General features: G+C 39.2%; 1 protein-coding gene across 7 annotated transcripts in view; it reads left to right on the top strand.

The window, feature by feature from the left end:
* The first annotated feature begins 3735 nt into the window (after positions 1-3735).
* Positions 3736-27660, top strand: part of PHF3 (PHD finger protein 3) — a 56094-nt gene continuing 32169 nt past the window's right edge. Inside the window, exons 1-5 of one of the 7 annotated variants that reach the window (XM_026122515.2) lie at positions 14003-14133; positions 23132-23287; positions 23514-23586; positions 23841-24002; positions 25210-27031. In XM_026122515.2, the coding sequence (XP_025978300.2) occupies positions 23861-24002; positions 25210-27031 (1964 nt within the window). In that variant the 5' untranslated portion in view covers positions 14003-14133; positions 23132-23287; positions 23514-23586; positions 23841-23860. Of the gene's footprint in view, positions 4038-13864; positions 14134-21594; positions 21701-23131; positions 23288-23513; positions 23587-23840; positions 24003-25209; positions 27032-27660 lie in introns of those variants that run through there. The other 6 variants (XM_026122516.2, XM_064508629.1, XM_064508630.1 and 3 more) reach the window with 6 other exon arrangements.

Genomic DNA, 27660 nt, shown 5'->3' on the forward strand with positions numbered 1-27660 from the left:
TTCAGTTCATTTTAACGAAAGCAGATAAAGGCCATGGGGGCATAGCAGAACTGCAAAACTCTGAAAGGGCTCCCTTATGCTCTAAATACAATCATCCCTTGGAGCCTGATATACAAGGGTTTTTTGCATCATCCCTCTCCCTCCTTCCCTCCAGGATGGGCTTCCCCACTCTCCTGTCCATTACTTGGCATGGAGGGCTTCCATCTAACAGGGAGGTCCTTGTATGACCCTGGAGAGGATGGGTCCTCTCTAGCACTGCGTAGCCAGGAGCTGTGCAGTCTCAATGCTCTCAGGCATTGCCTCCTGGCCTCATATTCTCACATGCTGCCTCTGCCCCACATGGAGTGTCTCTGCACCATGTCTTTATCTTACCCCTAGTCCTTCTGTATTGTTCTATACAGTCAGGATTAATCTAGCTAACTTAATCTAGCTAATTTAATCTAGCTAACAGGCAGGCTTTGTTTCTAGGCAGACATTTGATGTTGATATTGGCAAATTCTGGATATACTGAAGAGGTAGTCTGCTGTTGACCCTGGGAAAAATCATGGCAAATGGAGCACGAAATGCAGTTGTCTAATTATTAAAAGGTGATGGTGGTAATATTTATGACTTTACAGAAAGCAGATACTCAGCAGAAAAAGTGTTCAAAGTAGATAAAAGCAACTGCTGCTGTAGTATACTTTAGTTTCTTTTACAAGTCTGCACTGCATGACATTCTAAAAAGCTAAGCATTTTACAAAGTAAGTGCAACACAGATTAACTGGCTTTAAAATGATTTAAATCAAGTATCTTGAGACAATTAAAATAGACATATCCAGCCAAAAAAAATGTTCTTGTGGGAGCTTGCCCAAATAGTTCTTGGCCTATTGCTATAACAGATCTCTGTTTTTGATAGAGAGGAAAATATTATCCTGCAGCATGGGAGAATACTTGTTAGTCTGCTATGATATCCACTAACTTCTCTTTTCAGTTACACCTATTGAGCAATCCAGCTCCTTTCTACAATTTGATAGTTGCAGAAACAGTAGTTAACATTCAAAAGCAAGCTATGTTTAAGACCAGTAGGAAATTTGAAATATAGCACATTTTCAAAGGTACTGTTTAGAAAAAAGCACAGAAGGGCACAGGAAGGTTGTAAGAGAAATCTGTCAGGAAACTCTTGGAAAGAGTAGTGCCTGAAAAGGCACTTGGAACTGTAAGCAAAGAAACAGCCTTCTGCTGTTGATTTCTCTTGCGTTTAGGGCAGTCGGGCTCTGCATTTGTTTCTTGAAAATAAATAAGTAGCTTTCCAATGAAAACAACTCACAAGATCTGGAACATTACCAAGCATCTCATGTGTAAAGGGATGACATGATAAAAACATTGCTAGGAAAGATAGCAGATGGTGCAGCTGGAATCGTGTGTAGCTGATATGTCATTACACACAAAATTATCCGCAGTGACTGATAAACTGTCCTTTGTGGTGGTGATGGTGGTGGGGTATTTGTTTGTTTGTTTGTTTGTGGTTTTTTGATATTAAATACAACCACAGTGTACACGCTGCAGGTGGGAAAGTTTACTAGATATGACAGGCCATTTTGACTCTAAAGGGACTGTCACAATGTGGCTCATAGCAGAGAAGTAGTATATGAAATTTATTACACCGAGATGGGTCAAATGAGTTATGTGACTTTTGAAAGTGTAAAGAAAGGACTGAATAGGGCAATAAACAATGATGAGATTATTAGTAATACTTTATCTGGTGCTTGTGTCAAAAGTAATGAGATCAAATGGGCTGAATGCTGGAAAATGTGTGCGATGCAGTGGGATGTAAATACACTAAACTGAATTTCACTTCAGACAGTAATTTTATTGCTTTGTGTAATCTGAAGTATATATCAGGGGTTTAGTGCCTTGCTGAAAGACTGACTGAAGAGCCTTTGGAGAAATTAGTAACATTAACCCAGTAGCTCAGTTCTGTGAGACTAAAAGAAGGCAACAGTTTTGGCCAGGGAAAGAGAGGGAATTTCTGAGCTGGAGAAGCAGAGGGACAAAATGGGGAAAAACTTAGGGTGATTTGCATAGAGGTGATTTAAGAAAGATTGAGAGAATAATTTTTATCAAAACAGTAAGAAAAGTTTCAGTGGGTTAAAAAGTGTGTACTCTGTGACAGAGGTGTTACTTTCTTGTTGCCACTAAAATATCTGTGCAGGGCTGAAAATACATACAGTGTTACAATACTGTAGCTTTAAAGCCACCACCCCTCTTAATGTGATGTTAGCAACAGAAATACTTACTCTATTTCAGCCTTTCTGGCACCACAGAAAACCTTGAAGAACATGTATTTCAAAGTCTCTAAAACAGAATTGAAAAAGGAAGCAAAGGAAAAAATACCCCCTTTAACTTCCTCACCTTTTTGTTATTCTCTTTGTCCTGACATTGTAAAATGTTTGCCTTTGGCTACAGAATACTATGTAAAGGCAGTGTAAATATATTCAGAAGATAACTGTAAGTTTGATCTTTAGAAATGACATTAAAAATCTGTTTTCATTTTCAGGGTGTATTCAATCTGAAACTTAGTATATGCAATAAAAACCCACCATTGAAATCAGGCTAAAAGAAAAAAAAAAGATGTTGCATTTAACTAATGTTGTAATACAAACTATAAAAGGATGATCTCTGTTCAGGGACTTTTTCTTATGCAACATTCTGCAAAGACTAAGTCACTTCAGGACCTGATGGTCAGATAAAATGATATCATAGAAGGTTCTTTGGTGTGAATTTGTGTGAATATGTACCAAAGGTCCCCATGGGTGTGCACAGAGAAATAGTTACCAGAAAACACAAAGCCAAAGAGAGGAAACGCATGCGCTGAGAGGCAGCATGAGACAGTCTCCCAAGGAGTGATACGTTCTGGACATGAGTGGTCCTGTTCAATTCATGAGAACCGATAAACTCAGACCACCAAGAATTGGATTAATCTGTTCAAGACCATCGGCACACACTAGGATCAACAGGTCGCATGGCACAGACCCCACAGCAGGTGGTGGTGGCTGTTGTAGGCACACAAAGACTACAGGATGGATCCTCTGTGCCCCATACTTCAGTCCCCTCTCGGAGAACGGCAACGTAACAGACTGATACAACAGCGCTAGTGGTACTTCTTGTCGTAAGCGCCGTGTTAGGCTGGTGTAGCTGAGTGCCACCTCCGGTCGGCTGCTGAGCGCAGCGTCTGCCCGCCCGTGATTTCTACGTGCTTCCAGAGTCTCCAGGACGCCGATTCCAGCAAGAGAACCCGCTCGGGCTTCGCCATCCGGCCTCGCGCCCCTTCGCTCCCTGGGCGCTGCCGCACCGCCGCGGGCTGCCCAGAGCGGGGCCTGCCGTGGCTGCGCCTGCCCTCCGCAGTGCGGAGCAGAGGGGCGGCGCGGCGCGCGTTTCCCACTGCATTTTTGTCCTTTTTAACAGGACGCGGCGGAGCGGCAGCAGATTTGCCGAAGGTAGAGCGCTTTGGAGAGCGAATCGTGGATTTTTCAACCACTGCACGCAGAGCCGCCGCCCGGCCTCGCCTCGGCCCTCGGCGGCACGGGAGGGCGCGTCCTGCGCCAGCCACCCGCGCCGGGGGGCCACGCTCGGCCCCCCGCAGGCCCGGAAGGCCGCCAGGAGCGGACCGCGGCCCAGCCCAGGCGCCCGGCGCCCCTCAGCAGGGCGCTCCCGGCGCAGCGCCCCCCCCTCCCACCCCCCCCGCGCGGCGCCTGCGCAGTGGCGCGCCCGCCTCCCCGTAAACAGCGCCGTCACGTGAGCGGCCGGGCCCGGCGCGGCGCCGCTCTCCTCACGCCGCGGGGGCGCGCCTACGGGGCAGCGGGCACGCGGCGCCGGCACCGCGAGCCGAGCCGAGCCGAGCCGAGCCGAGCCGGGCGGGACCACCTGGGGCCGCGGGGAGCCCGCGCGCACCCCCGCTCCGGCAGGCCGCGGGGCCGCACGCGCCGCCCTCTCCGCCGTCGGCGCGGCCGCCGCGTCCTTCCTGCCGGGCCCTGGGCAGCGCGGGGCGGCGGAGCGGGGTGAGTTACTGCCGGCGGGCGCGGCGCGGGGGGGGGATGCGGCGCGCTGCGGGGCCTCGCCTGCCTCCGCCGGGCGCGGCGGGCGGCGGGGCCTACCGCGGCTGCGGGGCCGGGCCTGGCGGGGCCTGGCGCGGCGGCGGGGCCCAGCGCCGTCGCTGGGCCCGGGCGGGCCGCGGCCTGCTTCCGCCGCGCCGAGGGGCCGCGGCGCCGCCGGCCGGGGCTGGGCGCGGCGGCGGCCTCCCCGCAGGGGTGGCGCGGGGCGCGGCGCGGCGGCCCGGGAGGCGCTGCCGGCCGAGACCCGGCGGCGCCGGCGCTGACCTTGTGCAGGCCCCCGCCGCCGGCCGGGCCCGGGCGCGCTGTCCGCCGCCCCTCGCCCCGCCGCCGCCGGACATGCGCCCTGCCGCAGGCTCGCCGCCGGCGGCCGCCCGCCCCCGGCGCCCTGCCTGCTCGAGCTGCCCTGTTCTCCGGCACCGCCGTGCCCGCCACTCGCCGGGTCTCGCCCTGCTCTGCCCTCCTCCGCGATGCTCGCCTTCTCCTGGCTCTTGAGCCTCCGGTGCCTCCCTGCCCCATGCAAACCTGGCGGAGAAAACCCGGTTTAGACCCTGCTGTTCTTCCTGCTATTGGTCTGACCTGATCGGGCTCCTCCTCCCGTCCCTCAAACTTAGCATCATCAATAATTTCTCTGTTTAGCTCTTGTGTTTAGTACCCCCAGCAGGAAGCATGGGAGGGAGCGTGGTCATCTGTGGTTCAGGGGATTCGGTGGCCCAGCGCTGTTTCCAGGTCCTGTTCTTGGCTGCGTTGCTCTTTCTGAGGCGATGTGTCCGCACGCACGCTTGCTTACTTGCTACTACAATGTAAATAGTTAATATCTGTTAGGTTTTAGAAGAGCCATCGCTCCTGTGAAAACAGGTGTGCTTTATGTGGTTTGCACAGTGGAGGCTTGTTATAGTCATGGAGTGAGGGACTGGAAGAAGAGCACTCCATGTGTGTAGGGCAAGTTACTAGAAATTGCTGCAGAATGAAGCAGAAGAGTGGGGAAGGGAAGACAGGGACATGGGGTGACAAGTCTAGCATACGAGCTCTAGCTGTGAACAGCCTTTTATGTGGCTGTTAATCCATTATGTAAATTCTATACATTTGCTTCTTAAAAGTTAGTCCAAACATCACTAAACCATGGAATCATTGTAGGGCTAAGTGAAGGATGGTAAACATACAGCTTTTCTTTAACACCACAGTTTATTTCACTTAATAAATTCATCAGTTATGGTTTGGGAAACATTGTATAGGGAAGATCTTGAAGTCCTGTTTTTTGGGTTTTTTATTTTCTTGGAATAATTTAACTTTGAGTGGTCTTTACACTTAGTGTATAACCCCTAATAAAACTATAACTTAGCTCTCTGTTTTATTGAGAAGCTTCTACTTTTAATCTCTGTACAGTTAGCTTTAAAGACTATCCAAGTAGGCAGTTCTAAACACTGTGATTTTTTTTTTCAGCTGTCATTGCCTGTAATTGAGTCACTCAGTTGAAGAGACCCTGAAGTCTTCTTTTTTATATGTATGGTTTATTTTCAAATCCTCATGAATTTCAAGCAGCTGAAAGCATTCCTAACTCCAAGCCATGTTGGCTAGATCTTATTCAATAGAGTTATCACAGGGTTGAGTTAGTTATTTGGTTAAGGTGATTTTTGGAAAGCAAAAGTTCTGAAAAGTCTAGAATTATTATCTACTGTATTTCTACTAATCCTTCTTTTGAGAAGGCTTGGCTCTACCTCATGGAGGTACTATTCATGTTGTATATGAAGAATAGACTAACGAAGAGCTCACCAATGCATGCCGTGCAATATTTTAGCTGTTATTTTAGTGGAAGCCTGTGACTTCTTAAATCCAAGCCTTAAAATGCAAAGGGGAGAGAAATTATTTGTAGCATATAATGAATGAGCTTTCATTGTCTTGCATCTTATGTTAGAAACTTTTTTTTTGGGGGGGGGGGAAGGGATATTTTGAAAGGTGATGTTATGAATTAACGACAGTAATGTCCAGTGAGCTGAGTGTGAGCATGCATTATATAACAGCAGGAAAATGAAAAATATGGACAACTTGCAGCATCTGTTGAAGTGGTACCATTATAGCCATATGAATGGTATATTGCTCTTGCAGATGTCACTAAGCTTTACCATTAAGCATCTCAGTACTTCTGAAAAACCTGATTCTAATGTGCGTTTTCACATGAACCCTAATCAGAGAGACATTGGCACGTTCAGAGAGTCTTAAAAATGAAGTTATTCCATCTGGAAGGATTGACAAATAATTAGTGGGACCTATTACATGACTTAATCTTTGTAGTACATTCAAACCAAAAATACTTAAAACAATTCTTGAGGAATTTGAGAGAGGGAGGAGTTGTAGAGCATAGCAGTAGGGATACAAATGGGAAAAATAATCTTTCCTCCTCCTTTTGTTCTCAGGGAAATGTCAGGGAAAGGTGTGTTAGTGAACTTAAGTGCAAAATCTAGAGGTATATGTAGTAATAGGAAGACAAAAAAATGATATATAATCTTTGATTGCTCTTAATTTTTGTGAGATTCAACAGTATTCATTGATGGAACAGTGCAGCAAAGGAAAACAGTCTGTTTTACAAAACAAATTTGAAGGATAGTACAATGTAAAGTCACTTTCATGACAGGACTTCTAGTGCAACATTTTGTGTCTCTTCTATCTGTAAAATGAGGGCGGGAAATGTATTTCATTGAGGATAGGTAGTAGTAGGGGGTTACTCCCTTCAAAAGGGAAAAGCTACTAATTTGGTATTGTATGATTTGCTAATTTGATTTTTGTATGATTAAGAAAATACTTCTTTCTGTCTTCTGTATGTATTTCTTTGTCTTCTAATTTAGCCCTTTGTTTAAAATTTTTCTTCACGTTTTTTCTTTCTGCTTACTGAAATGAGGTCCAATTCTTGTTGGTGAATGGGATTCTTTTGGGTAGTGTTGTGTATTAAAGAAAATACCTTGAGCTGTCTGCCTCTCTTTCGAGAACTGTGGTAGAAACTAATAAGGGATTTTCTGCATGTCAGTGAGGGGAAGCAGCATGCATCTTTAGAAAATCATAGAAAAATTTTTGGACATGGTAATTGCTTGATGTGTCAGACTATTGAAATTTCAATAGCAGAGTGATAAAGGTAAGATTTGTGTAGATTGGTCTTTGAAGACTTTAGGGTAAGGAGAAGACAATAGAAGTAGTCCAGTAGAGTTGATTAAGAATGGATTAAATAGATTTATTTTTGTGTGTGTGTGACAAAGCTTTGTTATTAGTGTCACTAAAACTTAGATGTGTAATTTTAAATAAGGGATTAATTGAACAGGTGGCATATAGATACTTGCTGGTTGATGTTTTTGGCATATAACTTTGCCAGTGTAGCTGGACCTTGTTTAAAGTAAAATTGATGTTTCGGATAAATCTTTTGAGTACATGCTGCTGTTACACAAGTCTTTGGTGCCATGCTTGAAGAAAGGTTGGTGAACTAGAAAGGGATCAAATTCAGTTATACTTAAAGGCTGAAGCTCAGCAAACCATGTTACATTCCAGGTTTGTATCTTTTTTTGAAACAGGACACTGACATTTTCTTTCACAATTCTGAGCCCCATCTTTGATTATATTACAATTCAGATGCTCATAAATTGCGTGTCTTGTCAAGAATGGTTTGTCAGTGAATTTATTCCTCAAAGACAGCCCCAGATTATGGGATTTGAGACCATGTGAAGCAGAGTAGAAAGAGCATTGGTGTGAGAGTTGAGAAATCTCAGTTTTGTTAGCAACTGTGCCACTGATATACTGCCTATACTTTTTTTTTTTTTTTTTTAATACCGTGATCTGTTTACACTGTAAACTCTGGCTAGAATCTGTAGTAGTACAGAGGAGTTGGATCTCAGTTGTGGCTTTTGATGCTGTAATATCCATAAACATTGTAAGTATAAGTACAGCTTCTTACACTTAAAAACATGAACACACGGCAATTTAGCATTAATTTTGATGTCATAAAACACATAATTTAAACTGTAAGGTTTTATATACAAGGAAAGAAGAGAATGATAATAAAGCTTACCTGTGCTCACTGTCAGCACTTTGAAGCACTGTTGATTGGTAGGTGGGTTGTCAGTGTCAAGATACCAGTGAAGACATGGGGTGGTCCAACATCCCAGTCCTGGTGAATGAAGACATCCTTTTGATACGTTAAATGCTCTTTTTAGGTACAGTAGTCATCAAAAGATTAAAAAGAGTGTTTTTTTTCTTTTAACTACATCTGTAGTTAGCTAATGTCATGTTATTTAAAGTGGAATATCCCTCCTTTGTTAGTAACCAAAACATTTCTGTTGTCAGTTATTGTTACTTATTATTTGCTACTTTTTGTGTTATACTCGTGTGACAATGCTGAGCTGTTTTTTTGGTTGTTTTGACATCTAAGATGCTACTTGTCCAAACAGCTCCATTCCTTCTGTATACTTTTCTGACCACTGTATATTATTACTACTTAAATATAATACAGATTTTTTTTTTTTTATGGAGTATGTTATTACTGTTATAACCTGTCTTGCTCTTAATCATTTGGTGTGGATGAGCTAAAGGAAATTGTTTGCAGGACAACAGACCAGGTCTTGTATTTTGAATGTAGCAATGTTTCTACCCCTGGTTCAGTCAGTTACCACTTCAAAAAGCTTTTAAAAGCACCAGCCAAATTCAGTGAATTGAATGTAGTATGAAAAAACAACAGAAAATGTTCAGAAAGGTACATAAATGAAGTGGAAGGAATTGTAATGTCACTGTGCCGTCTTTAGCAGCTTTAGGAGACTTACGGATACAGGTAGGTCAATAACATAAATAGGATTTTCAACATCTAGGATTCTGGTATGCCTAGGATTTTGAGTATCTTGAATAAGCAGTGTGATCTCTTCCCCCCGCCCTTTGGTTAGGTTCCTTCTGATTTTTTTTTTTTCCTCCTGTTCCCAATCTTGGTCAAATTTTTGTTAAATTCCTCTGTAGAAGCATTAAATTTTTCTAAGGTCTAATTTCTGAGGCCTTTCATGGAAAATATATATTTTTTGAATTGATCGTCATTAATTTAAAAATATAAAATAGTATGAAAGTTACCATATGTTTAAAATAAAAGCTAATATATTGAGGCCCCCCACTGGGCAGGGGGAGGAGAGAAGATAATTATAGTGAACATTAGCTAAAGGTATGAAATCAACTTTTGGATACTAAAATAAATGGTGTAGGAGTACTATTAAAACTAAATAAAAAACATACTTTAAGGAAAAGGTAATAAGACAAATATACCTAATGAAAATCCAAATATGTAATTGGAAAATAAGGTGTTTAAGGAAGACTTAATTTAGACCACAATGAAGGACCACAGTCTGTTCAAGAGCTTGGCCTGTGCATCAATTAAGAAGCAGTCAGGGTTTCTGGTGGTATGTACAATTCATGCTTGCTTCTGCTTGAGGTGGGTTTGTAATAAGATGGTGGAGGCAAGCTAATTCAGTTGCGTATCTCTGCTAAACTGTTTTACTCTGTTCTGAGTAAAAAAATAACGTGCCAAGAACTGAAACAATTTTTGCCTCTTTTCACAGACAAACTGAGCAATGGGACAAGTGTTAAAGGTGTGCGATGTCTTTCGTCTTGGTATTAGTCTCTCTTCTTCTGTAAGGCTAGTTTAAAAGGTTATGCTTGTTTGCTATCTGAATTTCTTTCCTTAGCAAGTTATCATTCTGGTTCTTTATCTCAATTTTTGAAAAGCCATTTTGAGTTGCTAGCAATATAATGAAAAAGTAGTAAATAAGAGACAAGATAAAAATCTGCCACATCAAATACTAGAGCATACTTAATTTATGCCAGTATTTTGGGGGATTTGAGGCAGTATTTTGACACACCTAAGTTAATTAAACTAATTCAGCAACTGAGTAAGGAAATGAGATAGTATGAAGAGATTTTTGTAGTAAATATAACAGTGGAAGAAATTCTGGGAGTCCAACTTAATTGATATGCTTTTTCTCTTTAACAGGGTGTTTTTTCTCTTTAACAGGGTGGCTTGTTTAATAATGAACACTTTAATTGATGGGTTACTTCCACAAGTACCTGTTGTTGTGGGGAGAGTGTGAGGGGGTGTGTGTATGTGTGATTCAAACAAATCAGCTTCATGGTATAAGAGAAGTATACTTTATTTAAGGAATTAAGGAGAAGTTGCATTCCACAGCTTTAGCTTTTCTTATGGTCAGATCTCTTTGCACCCCTACTCCTTTATTTGTACATCTTAGTGAGTTGTGTGCTGTAGTGGAGTCTCAGTACATTCGCTGGTGCAGCAGGAGCCTTTGGTTAGAGGAGGCTTCACATTGCTCCCGGCTCAATCAGGGTGAAGTCTCAGTGGCTAGGACTTCTTTGTCTTTTATTTGCTCTATTGCCTCGTTCATAAATGATCCTGCTCTTCTCGCTGGCTCACCATACCTAGTGGGACTTCTCAAAGTCTGCTGTTACTGATTAATATCAAGTGGGAAAACACTTTTGATCTTTTGCACTATGGAAATACTGTTGGTATGTGTAATCTTGCTTTAACTAAGAGGTGCCAAGCCACTGGCCTCAGGGGGTTCAAATGCTGCTCACAGCCTTTTTCTGCAGTAACGATAGATTTCTAAATTCTTTTGAGGAACTTTTAGAACCATCTTAGAAACAAGGGACCATATAAAACTGAACTGTAACCTGTATCTCGGTATTTTTCCGATTTATTGCATTTCAAATGCAAAATAAACCCTTCAGAATTCATGCTTTTTAGGCATTGTATGAAGAAAGGTTTTTTTGTTTATTTTTTAGTTTTTTTTTAACGCAGCAATTGTTTCTAAAGATTAGCTGTCTAGGAAGAAATATGTCTATCTTGCATTGTCCGTCCCCACAGATTCTCGTTCTCATGCAATACTTCATCCAGTAATGCTAAAAATGTTTTTCTAAACGTGGTGCTGTACAAGTTACGCAACAAGTTGAACTTAGGTTTCTTGAACCAGGCACAGCAAAGTTCTTGTTCTGTGTGCTTTACCAGTGCACCTCTCTAACTGTTTTGACAGTTACAGTTGTAGAACATATGTTCTTTAATTTTTAATTTTATGGCTGTAGGATTTTACATGCAAAAACACTTTGTTTATATGCTTACAGTGATCTTTTGATGCAAAATTTGGATAGAAATTGTGTTTGACCATAGAATTGTGCTGCAGAGGTGAAGCTTTCCATAAAATTTCTCTTGAATTTTCTGGTAACCCGTTAAGTGTTGTTGAAGATGGCTGTCGCCTTTGCATGTATAGTTGCTGTGGCAGTTAATTATTTTGAAATGCCTTTAGTCATCTGGATGGCTTCATGGTGATCTTGCAAAACTGTAGATAGTCTTTTATTTTCATCCTATTGCTGAAGGTAGAAGTATATTAATGTTCTCAACTATTTTGGTAGTAAGGGCTCCTGTCTGCTCAAGCATTATTACTAAAAAGTACTCTTACCAAAGGTATTAGCACCACTTTGGTCACAGAACTGTTTGAATAAGAATTGTATGAATGTTTCCATCCTATGCAGGAGAAAAACACTCAAAAACTGGAGACGTGCTTCGTTGTGTGTTCAAAGCTGTTGCCACTCTTCGATATTTAGTGTTGATGTACAAAAGATTGCTTACAGTAGTTCAAAAATATTGTATCTGCAATGTCATTGCCACTTATTCGTGGTGAAGTTCACCACCATTTTATCCTGTGCCTGTTAGTCTTGTGCGTGATACCAGTGTGAAAAGGATGTTCATTATGGGAGGGTGTTTTAAAGTACCAGATTGTGGCATTTGTAGTTTCTTTCTTTGAGCTACCACAGCTCTTGTAGCTCATCCTATGTAATATCTAGTTGTTGTAACTATGTCACATAGGGTTAATAGAATAGCTTATACAGTGCAGTATAGTGCTTCCCCAGTTCTGGCTTACTACTGTATTGGTTGCCTAATTTGGAAATTATTCTGAGAATTGGGAAGAGAGTATAGACTGATGTAGGTGCTAGTTGGCATGGTATATATGTAAATGCAATGCATCGCTTAATAGAAATAGTGCATTTTTGGTGTAGGGAGTTGTCAGATTCTAACACGTTTGTTGCTGCAGGACTGCTGCCTCCCTACATAGATGCACGTGACTTGGCCTGCTTTTGCTTCTTGCTAGCTGTTTGGTTGGTAGGATATCCTATGCTGTTGTTTTGTCATGGTTAGCGTGTGGGTACTGTAAAGACGCTGTGCTCTGCAGAGGCCTAGTGACATACCTGTCCTGTGTTTTCTTCCCAGCTTCCCTATTGGAAGAAGGAAGTCTGTTGTATTTTTAGTGAGAAAAATCTTTTTCATGCTCACTTGTACTTCTTGTAAATTTGTGAAATAAAAATAGTCATAAATTGCAAAAATATGGTTGAATTTGTAGCAAAGTTCTTAAACGTGTGTATGCCTAAGATTTTCCCTGTTGATCGTTGAAACGGAAATATCCAGTTAACATGTATAAGAAAGCAAATTTATTATTCTAGTAAGAAAGATGTTTTTAGTAGTGGGTTGCTGGAATAGGGATGTAGAAAGTAATTCAAGCATTACAAACTTTAAATCTCACTTCTCTCCTTTTCCTTTAATTTTTTCGAAAAGAGAAGAAAATCCTGTCTACTGTGTGTGGGGAGGATGGGGAAGGAAGGAGAGGGAGAGAATGTATGCCCTTTTCCTACTTCCAAAAGCCTGAACAACTTCTGTGTGCCAAAACTGGTCTTTCAGTCTTTCCTATATGCCAAATGATGCCAGGCACTACTCAGTTTTCCTAGCTACTGTTTTCCTGTTTATTGTAATTATCTGTCAGTACTCTAAGTATATGGTTAGGCTAAAGTTTTGAAGAAGCATTTTGCTTGCTGTTTTTTTCATTCTGTTGCAGAATGGCTCTACACTGTTATTAGCTGAATCTCTGCTGAATTAGTCGCATTTCTGATATATCACAAGAAAGTTTTCTAGAAATAGGGAATGCCTTGTTGTAAAATATAGCTGTGATCTTTTATTAGAGTTCCTTAAGGTCTTACCTAAACTTCCTTAAAATTAGAATAAAAGGATGGTGAAATCCTGACCCTCGTGAAATCAGCTGATAGAATTCCCATGTACTTGATGAGGTCAAGTTTTCATATAAAATTTCTATATGTTTACTAAGTATAATAATAGGTGAAATATAACATGGGATAAGACTTTTCTGCTTAAAAATAGTCACTTGCTATAAAGTACTTGATAGTTTCTGCATGAACAGAAATATAGTCCCTCCTAATTTTGGGCCCAGCTCCAGAGCTTTCTCAGCTCTGCTGAGGTTAGTGCAGGATTTTCATACTTAAAGATGAGAAAGATGTGCCCTCACAGTACTACTTCCCAGGTTTAGTTATTCTTGATTCCCTGTGCTTTCCTCCTCCTTCCCCCTCCCCCTCCCCCTGCCCTGCTTGGTTAAGGTCTAAACAAATTTTAGAAAGCAGATGCTTCCATTAACCCTTGTTATATACAATCTGTAGAAATGGCAGCACTCTGATGCTGATAGAAGAGCTTATGTTAATAACCTATCATGTGAGTTCTTTTAATCAATTAGAAAGAAATTTTAGATCTGCAGTGAGACATTCTAAGCCATAAGCAGAATTTTTTCATTACAATTCTAAAATACCTTAAACGTTCTTTATAAAGCACAACAGCCAAAACAATTTGCTGGTTTCTTAGGTGTTTTACAATTTGTAGCTTATTTTCTTATGGTATTTTTCTTGTCTTTCTATAGGGCTGAAAGACACACAGGAGTCTTCATGGATATAGTTGATACATTTAACCATTTAATTCCTACTGAACACTTAGATGATGCCCTATTTCTAGGATCCAACCTGGAGAATGAAGTCTGTGAGGATTTTAGTACAAGTCAAAATGTCTTAGAGGATTCGCTGAAGAACATGCTCAGCGATAAGGATCCTATGCTAGGATCTGCAAGTGCCCAGTTCTGTTTGCCTGTTTTGGATAGCAATGATCCCAATTTCCAGATGCCTTGTTCAACAGGTAAATCTTACAATTTTTTAAAATTACAATTTAAAATTCAGTAATACTCTAGTGCCATCCCTTTTTGATAATGTAGAAATAATACTTTGGGATTTCTTTCTCCTTCCTGCCCCTTTTGTTGCACTGCTTACATGTCAGGCCTTAAAACCCCTGCAGTTCTTTCTTTAACTTGGTCATGTAAAAATCGGGAAAGGCTCCTCCTAATATGGATCAGACGTAATTCAGACTTTGTTTTGAGTACATGTAAATTTTTCCCAATTAAAGTTGTGACTTGTTTAGCCTAAGTACTGTGCCTGATCAGGGAAGTCACCAGTTGCTTTCAAAATTTTAATAGTTCAGAATTAACAATAGGAGTGTTTGAGTTGTACAAATTATTGCCCTAACTTTAGGATTACTCTGTTAGTACTAGGAGTTCTAGTACTGAGCTGATACCAGATGCTGGGTGTTTTGCTTTGTTTGGTTTCCAACAAAACACTGGATAGATAATACAGTTCTTCACTAATATTTGGAAACACTTGAATTGGAATCAGTTCAGAAAAAAGTGGTAAACAAGAATAGTAGGAGTTTTGAAGCAGTCTGAAAGATCAAAAAAAATCAGTGGTTCAGTTTCTAAAAATCACTTATTAATATTTAGCTGGAATAATTGCACTGAACTTAGAGGTGAAAAAACTTCTCTGCTTAGTAGTTCTTCTTGTTTGACTGAAAGTTTAAAAAAAATTTAGTTTGGTTAGTCAGAAAACAGTTTTATAGATTACTGTAAATAATTTTGATTAACTTCAACTATATCCACATCTAAAAATGTTCTAGAAACTTTCATGAACTTTTTCTGAAAATCTTGACCGTTTCCTAATACAGGATGTATTTTATTTCTAGCAGCAAACTAAATTTGCACCTTCACTAAATTGAGTGGTATTATGACAAGGAAAACTGTAAATCAAAGATACTGTTGGCTGAGGTAGTGATAAAAGTGAACTACAAAGCCAAAACAAAATATTTGATTTGGTTTTTGTTGTTGTCTTTTTTTTTCCTACTACTTCAGTACAGCATGATTTGAGGCCATATTTAAAGTTTTTTGTTGTTCTTGCCATATTCCATATCCTTATACTTATCTCCCTTTAACCCACCAAACAAAATTATTTCAGTCTTAATGTGTGTAAAGAAATAAAAAGAATTCCACAACCAAACCAAATTCTTCCTCTCCAAATCTTTTATCTCCTCCCAGTAAAACAGTGATGCAAGTTCTAGTTTTGTGCTATCAACAGCTGTGCATCCTTCAGTAAGCCTATACTGCATTTAAAATTTGTGTATTAACTAGTAGGATACAGCTGGATATTTTGGTAGTTACATGGAGAGATTTGGGGGCTTTTTGGCATGCTAGCTGGATATTTCTCCTAAAACTGGTCATCAGTGGAATAATTAACACTATTTAATCATATGCAAGTTTTAACCTTGCTGTCTGTTAAAATAAAATTTGAGATTTACTGTTTCAGGCTGCCTGCAGACTCAGGGAATCAAAACTGATTTGGCTTATGCTCAGTTCTTGTATTTACTTTTTTTTTTTTTTTAATCTGTAGAATCACATTTTTTAGTAAGCAAATGAAAATGTGCAACTTGAAATTCATGTAGTGGGGATTCAGAAGATCAGATAATGCTCTTGCTTGTTCTTTATAGGTCTTGTTAAGAATTGTCTTTTTATTCTGAGACGGTATGGCCACGATAGATATATATATATATTTTTTAGTTGGGAATAACAGTTATCAGTTTGAAGCTGTTTCTTTGCTTGTCTTTCTTCCTTGAGTGTTTGTGCAGTTAATCATTTATTTGATTTGTCTGAAAGGCTTGTTGGTGATCTAATACAACTTATGTTGTCTACTGCTAAGAGAGCAGTCATACAAGAGGATAGTATGCTTTGTTAGAACTGCTGATACAAAGGCTGTTCCCATCCCCCCCATTTTATGCATGAAAGCTTATCTCTATCCCAACATCGGTTTGTCTGAAAAAGAGAAAAAGCTTCCCGCAAAGCTTGCCTTGCTTATACCCTTGCAGCTACAAGACTGTGCCATACAGAAAGATATTTTGCTGTTTTCTGATCCATCCGGTTCTCTTTTTTTTTATTCTTCCTGTGTAGGATCTTAATATGAGTTTATCCTATAGTGTGTTAAGTGGTATGGTTACGGGATGGTTATCTGTTGGCTATTCTCTTATCCCTTCGCTAGAGTGAAGGATGTACATATTGAAATACATTTTTGGTAAGGTTTTTACTGGTTTTAAGTGCATTTATTGTTACCTATTCATGTTAACCAGGGCAAGACCTAAGAAATGTTATGTTCTGTCCAGTGGTAGATGTTGGTGTGTCTTACAGTCTTTAATTCTGTTGGCAGTCTGGAGTTGATTCCTGAAGAAGAGTTCAGTTTTTCCAAAGTCAGAAATTTATCTACCATAACCTTATTTTAGACCTTCAAACAGTATTTTGCATAACCCATGTGTAGTCCATGGAGCAGTTTAAGAAATGGAGCAAAATGCTCATGAAAATAAATTCAGAAGGCCAGTTTAAACAGCAAAGGATAGATTTGGCATGCTTGCTGGACCATGAATAACTGAAATATACTGTTCTGTCCACATTTACATTTATAAAGTGGTGAAAGTTTCATGCTGTAGCATATTCTACTACTATGAGCTAATTGAAGAGATAAAGGTATAAATAGTTAGAATGAGGTGATTTCGCTAAAATGGAATAGGGTCCCATAGATAAAATGGAGGAGCAGAAGGTATGGCTCGTTTAATACTGCTGTGAAAGCCTGGTTTGAGCAAAGTGTTCAAGAGTATTCACAAACCTATGCCCAAAACAAGTATGCCTTCAACTGAAAGATGTCTTACCGTGTCTCTAAGTAAGAATTATTTTTCGTGAGCCTGAGTACATTTCTGAGTTGGAAGCTTTGAGAAAGGCTGATATCGGGCCTGCTTACCTACATACTAATTTTTTTCCACAGTTGTGACAGCATTTTTTCTGCTCTCCTTCAGAGATCAGATCTTTTTGGCTACCGGTTGTGTTTGTCTGAAAAAACATTTCCCTTTTCTTGCTCTTAAGTTGGTTTTCAGATATGGATCTGTTTTCAGCCCTCTTTTTTACTGCCGGATTGACATCAGTTCTTGCTGGGTGTTTACAGGCTTCATCCAAAGTTACTGCTCATCAACACTGCATCCATCTTGCTCAGCTTTAGGTTTTATCTTGCACATCATTAACCATGAACTAAGCTTTTGTTAATACTAAGCCCTTTTTATAGTGATGGTCTGACTGTATGTGATCGATGCTGCCTAACAATGGGTTCCATCTCCTTTAAATAGTTCAAGTACTCAACCACATAGATTTTTTTTTATGTGAATTGAAGTTTAATGTCCAATCACTGCTTGTTAGAGGCATCTGACCAGCAAGCACGCAAACTATTTTGCAAGTAAGACTCTGTGTACTTTGGTCAGGGAAGATGGTAATATCTCGTGGTCAGCGCTGCTGATGTATGACAGACGGCAAAGAGCATGAGAATGCTCTTGCCTGTCCCCTGGTAGGAGGAGATTTATCAGTGCCGGTAAAGCAGTTTCATGTTTATGTCTCTGCCTGAACCTGTTCAGTGCTGGATCTAAATGATTTCTTCAGTTAGATGACATTGTAGATCTTTGCCTGCTCTGTGAGCTTGCTTCCTAATTGGCACTGAGTGATGGAATGGGGTTGTCTTGTTCAGCATTGACCGAGCGGTCTGGAGAATACTGCTCATTTGGACAGGACTGTCTGTAAATGGCTGTGAGCGAAGGTGGAAATAACTGTTCTTGACCCTTCCACAAGCTGGAAAGGATGTGGGACAAATTAACGGATGATATGCTGAGATCCTTTTGCGATGTGTTTGCGATGAGTGACTGAAACTGTGAAACTGTAGTTGGTTTGTAGCTGGTTTGTGGGGTTAGACTGAGTAGATTCTTGCTGCTGTGGCAGAGTTAGGAAGTCTTCTCTTCTTTCGATGAACGGAGGCACCAGCTCTTCACTGATCTTGTTACTCACTGCAATTTGTAGGCATTTAGCCATAATGGAAGCTATTTACTGTCTAGCAGTTAAGGCCTAGTGCCTTTAGCAGAAGTTGGTAAAACCACTCTCTTGGCCAGTTAGAGGACGGAATTTGACAAAATGAGGCTTTGAAGAATTAATTTAAAGTGAAGCCCAAGTTTTTGAAACAATCAGAAGTGTCCCATATTATGTTTTAGGTCTTGATTGTTTCTTTGTGCCTTTCTGGTCGTTAGTACGGTAGGGTGGTGGTTCTCCCAAAAGCTGAATAATCCAGGACAGGAGGGTAGATTATGTAGAACAGTTGCTGGGCAATTGTTCGTGTTTTCTTTCCTTTTTTTCCTTCTCTTCCCCCCCCCCCCCCCCCGAGTAATTTTGTGATCAGAAGTTGAAAATGCAAAGCTTAGGATATGGTGTAACTTTTGATAGCAACACTTTTTTTCTTCTTTTTTAACTTTGGATGGTAGCATGATGATGAGGTTTTCTTGTTGCTCTTATTTATTGCTGAAAGCTTATCAACTAATTGTGAAAGCTTGCTACTGTAGCAGGTCAGATTGGATACCCTTATAGCTAAGATCACATAATTTGCAGTGAAGGAAATCATGTGGAGTTTAGCCCTGGAATAGTGACGGTTTATCTGATTTGTGGTAAACAACGACAGACTCTTCCCCTGTTGGATCCAGTATAATCCCATACAGAAGCCAAAATCATCCTAAGTAATCACAGTGATCGTGCTAAATTGGTATTTCTCAGCTATTGTGAATGCTATAGTTTTTCAGAATATCATTCCTTAGAGCTATTTGATTTATTATGCATATAATGCAGGGAATGGAATTTGCATTGTGTATTTTCCAGAGCTGTTTCAGTATTTCATGATAAAATCACACCTTTAAGCAATTAAGCTTATGGGTACATTTATTGTGTCAGGCATTTCTAACAAATGATGAGGAAGACTGGCCCTATAAAAGAGTATGCAAAGGGTGTTGAGGACATCTTTTTAATTACCCTGTCCCTCTAGATTGCTGCTTGGAAAGTGAAAGTGTTTCCCCCAAGTGCAGCCTGCTCTCTTTGTAATTTTATTCTGTGGTTTCGTTAGTACTGTTGAAAGCACCATTACCTCTGCTAAAATTATGATTACCTACTAAATCTTTGGAGCCAAAAGAGTTGTTCAGACTACAAATACTTTTGTTCTTTAGCCAGCCTCCTGTCTGGCTGTGTTAGCAAATTCACTCTCTTCTCACTGAAAGCAAATGCATGTTTATTTTTCTCCTGCAAATGAAGTGATTGTGAATCTAACCTTCAGATTGCTACCTAAAATAGCAGTTTCTCTCCATATTCTTACTTCTCCCTGCCTTCCTTCCTCCAAGCTCTCCATGTGAACAGTTGCACACTGTCTTGTGACTAAGGTAGTAACTTTTCTGTATAAAATTTAAGTCTGCTATATTGCTGTTATATTGAGAACCTGGAAGGTGTTTATTTTGCATGCTTTTTGGTTTGTAGGTAACAAACTACCAGTTTTCCCTCCTATAGGTTGTTCTGAAAGATTAGTTGTTTATTCCTTTGGATCAGTTTCATGGATGGAGAGATTTGCGAGGCAGTTAATGTATTCACAAATCACAGAAGTCATTTAAAGGCTCTCTTAATAAAAAAAAAAAAACTGCTTGGTTTGCGGTATTTTTATTTTGTTGTTGGAATTTTTTTTACTACTCTCTACATCAAAGTAACAGGCTCCGATAGCCAGAGAGTTTTGAATCCATAGCCCTGTGATGTAACCCCATTTTTTTTTAAATGGGGATTCAGTCCTCTGTCAAGATTCATGCTGTGTTATGTTTATTAATCCTAATTCTTGCATATGTTTTTACTCTTGAAGACAGGAAAAAGCCCTCTTTACATCTTAGGAATTAACAGAGAACCAGGAGTAAATGTTTAATTTAATATTTCAAAGGCTAACTACTGTGATTCTTTTCTTGCCTTTTGGGGTTAGTACAAAGTTGTGATAGACAAATTCTTTTCAATTAAACAGATTACATGTTTACAGGAAAAAAAATCCTAAAATAATTGGAATTTGGTGTTTTCTTATATAAATATCACTATGTATTTCTTACGTAAATATCATTGATTTCATCTCTCTTGAAAATTGTATTTTTCTCTATCAAAGTATGTTCAAGAAGCAGGTTTAAAAATATATGTATCTCAGATGTCAATAGGAAAAAGATAAAATAGGCCGTCTTCATTTGTAGAGCTTGAGATTTAGTGTTATTTCTTCCAGTGTAAACACCTATACTTACTGCTTTATCAGTTTGTTATTAGCGCTGCTTAAGGTTTCCCTGGACACATGCATTAGTTACTGCTCTAGGTTGTTTCTGTTTTTTCCACTAAAACTTAATGCTAGTTCTTATGTCGTCAACAGCATATAACATGGTAGCAATTTTTAAATGTCCAACCATTTGCATAACATCTGTGATGCTTTTAGAATCCAAATATGGAATCGGCCTTGGACTTGTTCAGTTCTGCTGTTGTCATGACACAGGCACAGGTAGCATTCACAGCTATACAAAGCAGGAACAGTGAAATCCTGTTCTGTGTGCATAGGTAAGCGAAAGGAAACCAGCTCTAGCATCTGCAGGGAAAATGCTTTTTGAAATTTAGATTTACTTTGACTGGTGTGTCCATAATCTGAATATTTCTGTCTAAATTTTGGCTGTAGATAATCAAAGGAAGAGTTAATAAAAATGAAGAAAATAAAGACATGTCAGATCCAAAGTTTTGGATGTTATTTTAGGAGTAATTCTCCTTCCCTCCTTCCTCTTCTCCTAGCAATTCAGACATCTTGTTTTCCTCAGTTTTACAAGGCTGAGGAATTAAAAAGCTGTCACACTACTGTTTTAATACACAGAAACTTTTCCACTGAATTTGCAAGTATACTATTTTCCCTATGTGTGGTGGTAGTGTACCACAGTAGTTTGGTATTTTAAAAGCTTTGAGAATATTGTGGATATTAAAACATTAAGTTGGTAGCCAATGGTGCATTTTCCAGTATACATGTATTGAACATGACCCATATTTTCCTTATTTGGAGCTTGTTAAATTGTACAGTAGTGTACAACTTTTCTATTCCAATTTGAGTTTTTCTTGATTTTTTTTTTCTCCTTTCTCCTGATTTTCTGTCACTTTTCTCTGTCTTAATTTCTTCAGGTATTTATTACTGAGGTCCTATACCTCCACCTATACCTCTTTCTGTCCTTTTGGTTCTGTCTCTTTCTGCTTGTCAGGTTCCTCTTTCCAAACCTGTCTCTCTGCCCCTGCTTCCTTTTCATAATGTAATTTTCTAGTCTCCTTCTCTGTGTCTATTACTGTTCCCTGTCACTTTTTCTTTTCCCAGCAGGATTCTGTGTTGAATGCTCCTCATCCAGCCTCAGTGTTGTAAGAGCTGAATTAGAGCTCAGATGGTTTGAAAGTAACAAGATTCTGTGCTTCAAATTCCTCTGTAAAATTAAAGCTACAGCACAGAGTCTTGTAAGTATGAAAATACTTCCACTCTAATACTTTAAACTAATATCTGTCAATAACAGGCTGAATTTGTCCCTTATGTTAATAAAGAAGGGTGTGTAAATTAAGTAACTTGAGCAAGAACGTTATAAAACCTGGAGCTGTAATGGCAGCCCTAAAACCTGCTCCAAAATTGTTTCAAACGTTGTCTGAGTAGTCTTTATTCATTGCGTTATCTTCCGTAGTTAGTTTAGTTCTTCACTGAAGAGACGGAAGAGGATCTGCCAAGAGTCTCTTTTGTCACAATCTAGTCCCTAATACCAATTTCACATTTTGTAAGAGCACTGTTACAATAAGAATGCTAATAACAAAGTGCAGAACTGCTGGCATAGTGAAATTTTTGAGCATATAGGAATGGACAGTCTGGGTTAGGATAAGGGTCCATGTTGTACAGTTTCCTGTCTTGGACAGTGGCTCCCAGTATCATATATTTAGGGGATAATAAAGTCTAACAGGGCAGTTACAGGGCAGTCTTTTTCTCAGTATGTCTTTCTAGTTTCTGGCAATCAAGTGATTAAGGAGCACTCACATGAGTGGGGCGAGACTAGTATTATCAGTCTTCTGCAGCTTGTGTGTGGTATGTATATGTATACACACACGTGCATAAAGATGCCTGTGTGGATTGAAAAGAAGCAGCTGCCAGTAATTTTCTGAAATACATTTTTCTTGTAAACTGAGGTGTGCAATGCAGTCACTAAAAATTATTGTTTAAATATAAATCAATAACAATAAACTGTCAGCTCAAGAAACTCCTAGCATTCAGCTCCTGATAGCTGTCTAATTATCATGGTCCAGAATGCTGTTTACCTGGTGCCAAGGTCAGCCTTGTTCAAGAGGCTGTTTAAAACCTTTCTAATATTTAACTTTAAAATTAACAGGGTTATTTGTTCCTCATAACAGAAGCTTGTGGGCTGAGTGAGAGTCTTGCTAGACTTGATTATGGATCACTGTTTGGCTTTAGCAGTGTTTTACAACTTTTATGTTTTGATATTTTAAAATTATGCTCAGAATTGCATTGTCTTCACAAAAGCACTTCCTTTTCTTAAAGTTGTGGTAACATCAGTTGAAAAGGAGCAGGAATTGATAGATTTTCTGAAGCAATCTAAAAATTCTAACAATTTTTAATTTCTATTAACTTCTTGATTGTTTTGATTTCTAAGATAAATATATTAATTTAAATCTGTTTCAAGTAAGCAATTGTTAGAAATTTTTAGACATATTTTTTTCTGTCGTGTAAGTCAGCCTGTCTTAAAAATGCTTCTAGGTAGGTGCCTGAATGGAGAAAAACAGGCTTCATTTGGTTGTTTGGAGTCTGTGCTGTATTTGTCAAACCCTCCTACATGTTTTACAAAATCACTTGGGTATTTGGCTTGATCTCACAGATTTCGCATCCTACAGGGACCGGGACTCATTAATCACACATAGGATCTTGGGATAGGAGAGGCTACCATTGCAGAACCAAACTTAGAGAAAGTGAGGAGAATGGCTGGTACAGTGGCCTGACTGCCTCTTAGGAAACCTATTTTCAGGAGCAACCTCTGGGACCCTTCTCAGGTTAGTGGAGGTTAGGAGTTTGATGAAGACGATGTTCTCAGATGCTGGCTGGGAGACTAGTGCATGCTGCACTCAACGCTCTTCCGAAAGGGGGTTGCAGGTGCAGATATGTGATGTGGGTGGGACTTACAGTTTTAATTGTGTCCTACGAGAAAACTGTGATTTAAACTCTTTGCACTTCTGGATCAGCTCTTTCTGCTGTTCACCTTTCTTCACTTTTTCTTAGGTGGGAAGGGACAGTGAGGGACAGCTGATCCTCTAAGACTGGGGACCTTCCTGTGGCAAAAAACAATAAAAATGTGAGTCCACCAAAAAGCTATAAGGACTATCTACAAAAATTTTAAACTTTGGGTGATAGCTTCTTCTACACTGAAACTGCCTCACATGGGAATTTTCTGTCTTGCCTTTCTTCATTTTTTTCCTTTTGTTTGTTTTTAGATGGCCCTATTTTATTTATATCCCCTGTCTTTTCCCCTGCCTCGCTCAATCTTACAGCTATAACATTTTTGATCATTTTAAGTTTTAGGCTCTCTTGTTTTTGTTTCTTTTCCAGTTATTAGTCTTGATGATATTATGGATGAAGAAGGAGCTAAAGAGAGCGGTAATGACACCATTGATGAAGATGAGCTAATTTTACCTAGCAGGAATTTGAGGAGCCGTTCAGAAGAAACGTCGGTCACATCACCAAGAAAATCTCCACGTTTAATGGCACAAGGTGATCATTCAGCAGATAATGAATGCTTTTGTGTATTTGATGTCAGTTGAATTTTTGTAAGCCGTTTCTAACATTTATAAACTTTAAGTAAAGTTTTGCTATATGGTTGCGTGAATTATAATTTGCTTTAACTGTAGCTAGAATACGGCATCCATAGGGTGCTATTCAGTTTGATTTTCTTTATAATAAATATTTGATGTCTTCCTTATGGTCTGGGGTCCTCAAACTTATTTTTGAGGTTTTGATCTTTTTGCCTGTGTCAGATTAGCACTGGTGTTCTTTACCAACAAAGATTTAATCTATATGGAGAAACTAGATATTAACTCATAGAGCCATTTGGTATTTTCAAACAACATTGGCGTATTAGATTGGATATTAAATTAGATATTGGAATGGTTCTTTGTTTCCAATTAAAAATTTAATTCTATTTATTCTTATTAATATATTTTCTTTTTGTTTTGAATTAGGTTATATAAATTGCACTTAAGTTTTTCATCCACATATCCGAACATGCTAAATAGGTATTTTAATAAAGTACTTAAATTCTGCATGGTAGCTAACTGTATATGGCTAGTTTTTTTTCTTTTTCACCTGTCAAACTGTTGGAGTTACAGATTTACTTTCATAGAGTAGGTTAAGTTAAAAACATAATTTTATTTAATATGGGAGTCAGAGTTTAAATAAGACTCCATGTTACAAAGCCAAAGAGTATACTTTTTAAAGAAGATGCTGAAATAGATTGTTGCTTAGAAAATGTAAGAAATGTCATCAGGAATCTCAGATTCATATCCTGTGATCTCCAAAAGCTTTGTAAATTTAACTGCTATGTTTTTAATCACAATATAACTTATTTATGCAGTTTTTACGTAAGGTAGAAAAGAAAATGGCTAAGTAGAGTAGGTTTTGATTGTCTTTTTAACATCATAGCTATTTCTGTTTTTTTAAATGTTATCTAGAACTTTCATAACCATTAGAGTATTGGAAATTTACGTCCAAACTGTGGCATTGTAAAATTGAAATGCCAGTCATTTTAAATTGAAAAAAAAACCCAAGAAACTTTATTTCAAGTTTAGTAAACCATTATGGGCTAAATTCTCCTTGTGGCCAGTAAGCTAAATCAAGATGAACTACTTCTATGCTAGATTAGCCATGTGTTTTCAAAGAAAAGGCACAGTATAGCTAAGAGATTTTCTTTTTCCCTTAATAGAACCAGTACGGAGTTTGCGGCAGAGCACACTAGCAAAGCGTTCAAATGTTGCACCTCTTGTTAGTACCAAGAAATCATCTGTGAAATGTGGATCTACTCTAAAAACAGGACAGAAACAACAAGAGAGAAGTCCAGCTAAAGAAACAGATGTTGCTACGCCCCTGAAACTGGAACAGCCTAAAGAGGTTAGACGTAGTACAAGACGATCTGGACAGACAGAAGGAACAGCAGCAGTAACAGCTTCCCAGAGTAATGCAAAATGGCTTCTTGGTCCTGAAGAGGTGAATGAAGTAAAATCGGAAACCCTTGAGGAGGGAAAAGCTGAGGAAATCTCCCAAGAGTCAAGTTGTTCTAATTTAGCAGGACCTTGTTCTCCTTCTCATGGAGAAACAAAGGAAATAACTGAGGTTGCTGTGAAGACTGATTCGGGGAATGCTGAGTCAATTTGTTCAACGTCTGCAGATACTGAAAGTATTGCAGTTAAAAATGAAGCAAATGATAGGGTTGATTCAATGGGTTCTGAAACTTCTTCAGAAGAAAAGACCGTAAATAAAACGGAGGAATTGGAGAAGAAAGCAGAAGAACTTGATCGAAGTAAGATAACTGGAAAGGCTAATGATCCACCTATTACAAGTGTTTGTGTGAATCCAAGCGAAATTTATCAGACCTTTTCAGGTTTGTCCAGCTGTGTGGAAGAGGGGGTTGAATGTAGATTAGGTTCCCAGAATGAAGTTCCTGATGAAAATGTATTGTCCTTAAAAGAATGTATAACAGAGCCTTTAGATGATGTCAAGGGGGTGGAGAAGACTGTAACTCTATCTGAGGAACTATTGGACAGTATGGAGTTTGATAATAAAGAATTGAAAAGTGGAGATTCTACTTCTGCTGACCCTGGAAATAGCATTTTAGATGGCACTATTCTTGACAATACAAGCCAAAACGTACAGCAGCAAATCAGCACTGCTAAAATAGAGGGCTCTGAGGCCTCAAAATTTCAGGATGATGATAAACCAATTAGTGTTTCACCAAAATGTGAAAAAATTGTGAGGCCCCGACACAGTAAATCTGTAGTACAGAATAAGCAAAATCTGACTGCAGGTACTCGACAGAAATCAGTTGCAGTGCAACAAGAAATAATGCATTCAAAAACAAGAGCTGGTTTTGCTGTTTCAGGTCCTCACAGTTCATCTTCAGCGGGTGTGAAGCGGAATGCAGATGAGCAAGAGAGTCATCAACATCTAAATAACCCAGTTAAAATTAGGAAAAAACATTCTGATTTGGGTTTGAAAACAAAGAGCTGTGTTTCAGGCATCGCAGTAAAAAAGCAGACCAACACAGTGCTGAAGAAAATACCCCGAGTCCAGGCTCCTGGACAAGTACAGAAATCATCAATTCAAAGAGCAAATGAGAAATCTCCTACTCATCAAAGCTGTCCTAAAGATACCCACCACTCTGTGCATGCATTATCAGGGCATGTTTCAAATCTTGGCCAGAAGCAAGCCCAGAAACATCAGCTCTCAACTGTACTGAAAACAAGTAGTTCCACAAAGGAAGAGGCAGAGACAAAAGAGCCCTGTGTTCTAGAACATTTGAAGGAGGATGAGAAAGAAAAAAACAAATTGAAAAGAATTGATAAGAATCTTCAACCACGCCAGAGAAGAAGTAGCAAAAGTCTCTCCCTTGATGAACCTCCGTTGTTCATTCCGGATAACATTTCAACTGTAAAACGGGAAGGCGTGGAGCATGCATCTGCTAGTGAAAGCAAATATGTTTGGGTGCCCAGCAAACAGTGTGGCTTTTGCAAAAAGCCACATGGCAACAGGTGTGTGTGGCTTTGTGTGTGTAGAATTATTTATTATTGGTCTCAGAAGATAAATTATTTTTCTCTTACTTAATGTTTGTTGCTGATTGTGCCCAGTCAAACAAAAAGGCATAACCTTTCTCATGGAAATCTGTCTGTTACACTGTTGGTTGTTTTCCTTTTGATCCACGGGCATTTATTTATTTGTTTATTTTGGTCTTTTAAGTAGAACATGAAAAACTAGTTTGGCCAAAAGTTTTTACTAAAAATATATTATATGAATATATTTTTGTCAGATGCGCAATTCTGCTATGCTGTTGAGACGCGTGTACTTTAAAATTCAACATTTTTCTCAGAAAAGAAATCACACTAAGATATCTGTGTTCCATACTGTCATTTCCTTCTTTCCAAAAACATCTTAAGTTAAAGGATCACCATCAGCCGGAAGAATCAGTTGTCTACATATGATTTTTATCTATTGTTATAACTGTGATTATAATACCTAAAGGCTAAGAATTTTTTACAATCACTATCATGGTTGCTATGAGGCTTTCATATAATGGGAGTAATGAAATAGTCAGGAGGAAAAAAAAAAAGAGAAATAAAACATCAAAATGTCATAAAAAATGACTTGCATATATGTGTATCTG

The sequence above is a fragment of the Dromaius novaehollandiae genome, chromosome 3 (genome assembly GCF_036370855.1).
Source record: "Dromaius novaehollandiae isolate bDroNov1 chromosome 3, bDroNov1.hap1, whole genome shotgun sequence".
Lineage (NCBI taxonomy): Eukaryota > Metazoa > Chordata > Aves > Casuariiformes > Dromaiidae > Dromaius > Dromaius novaehollandiae.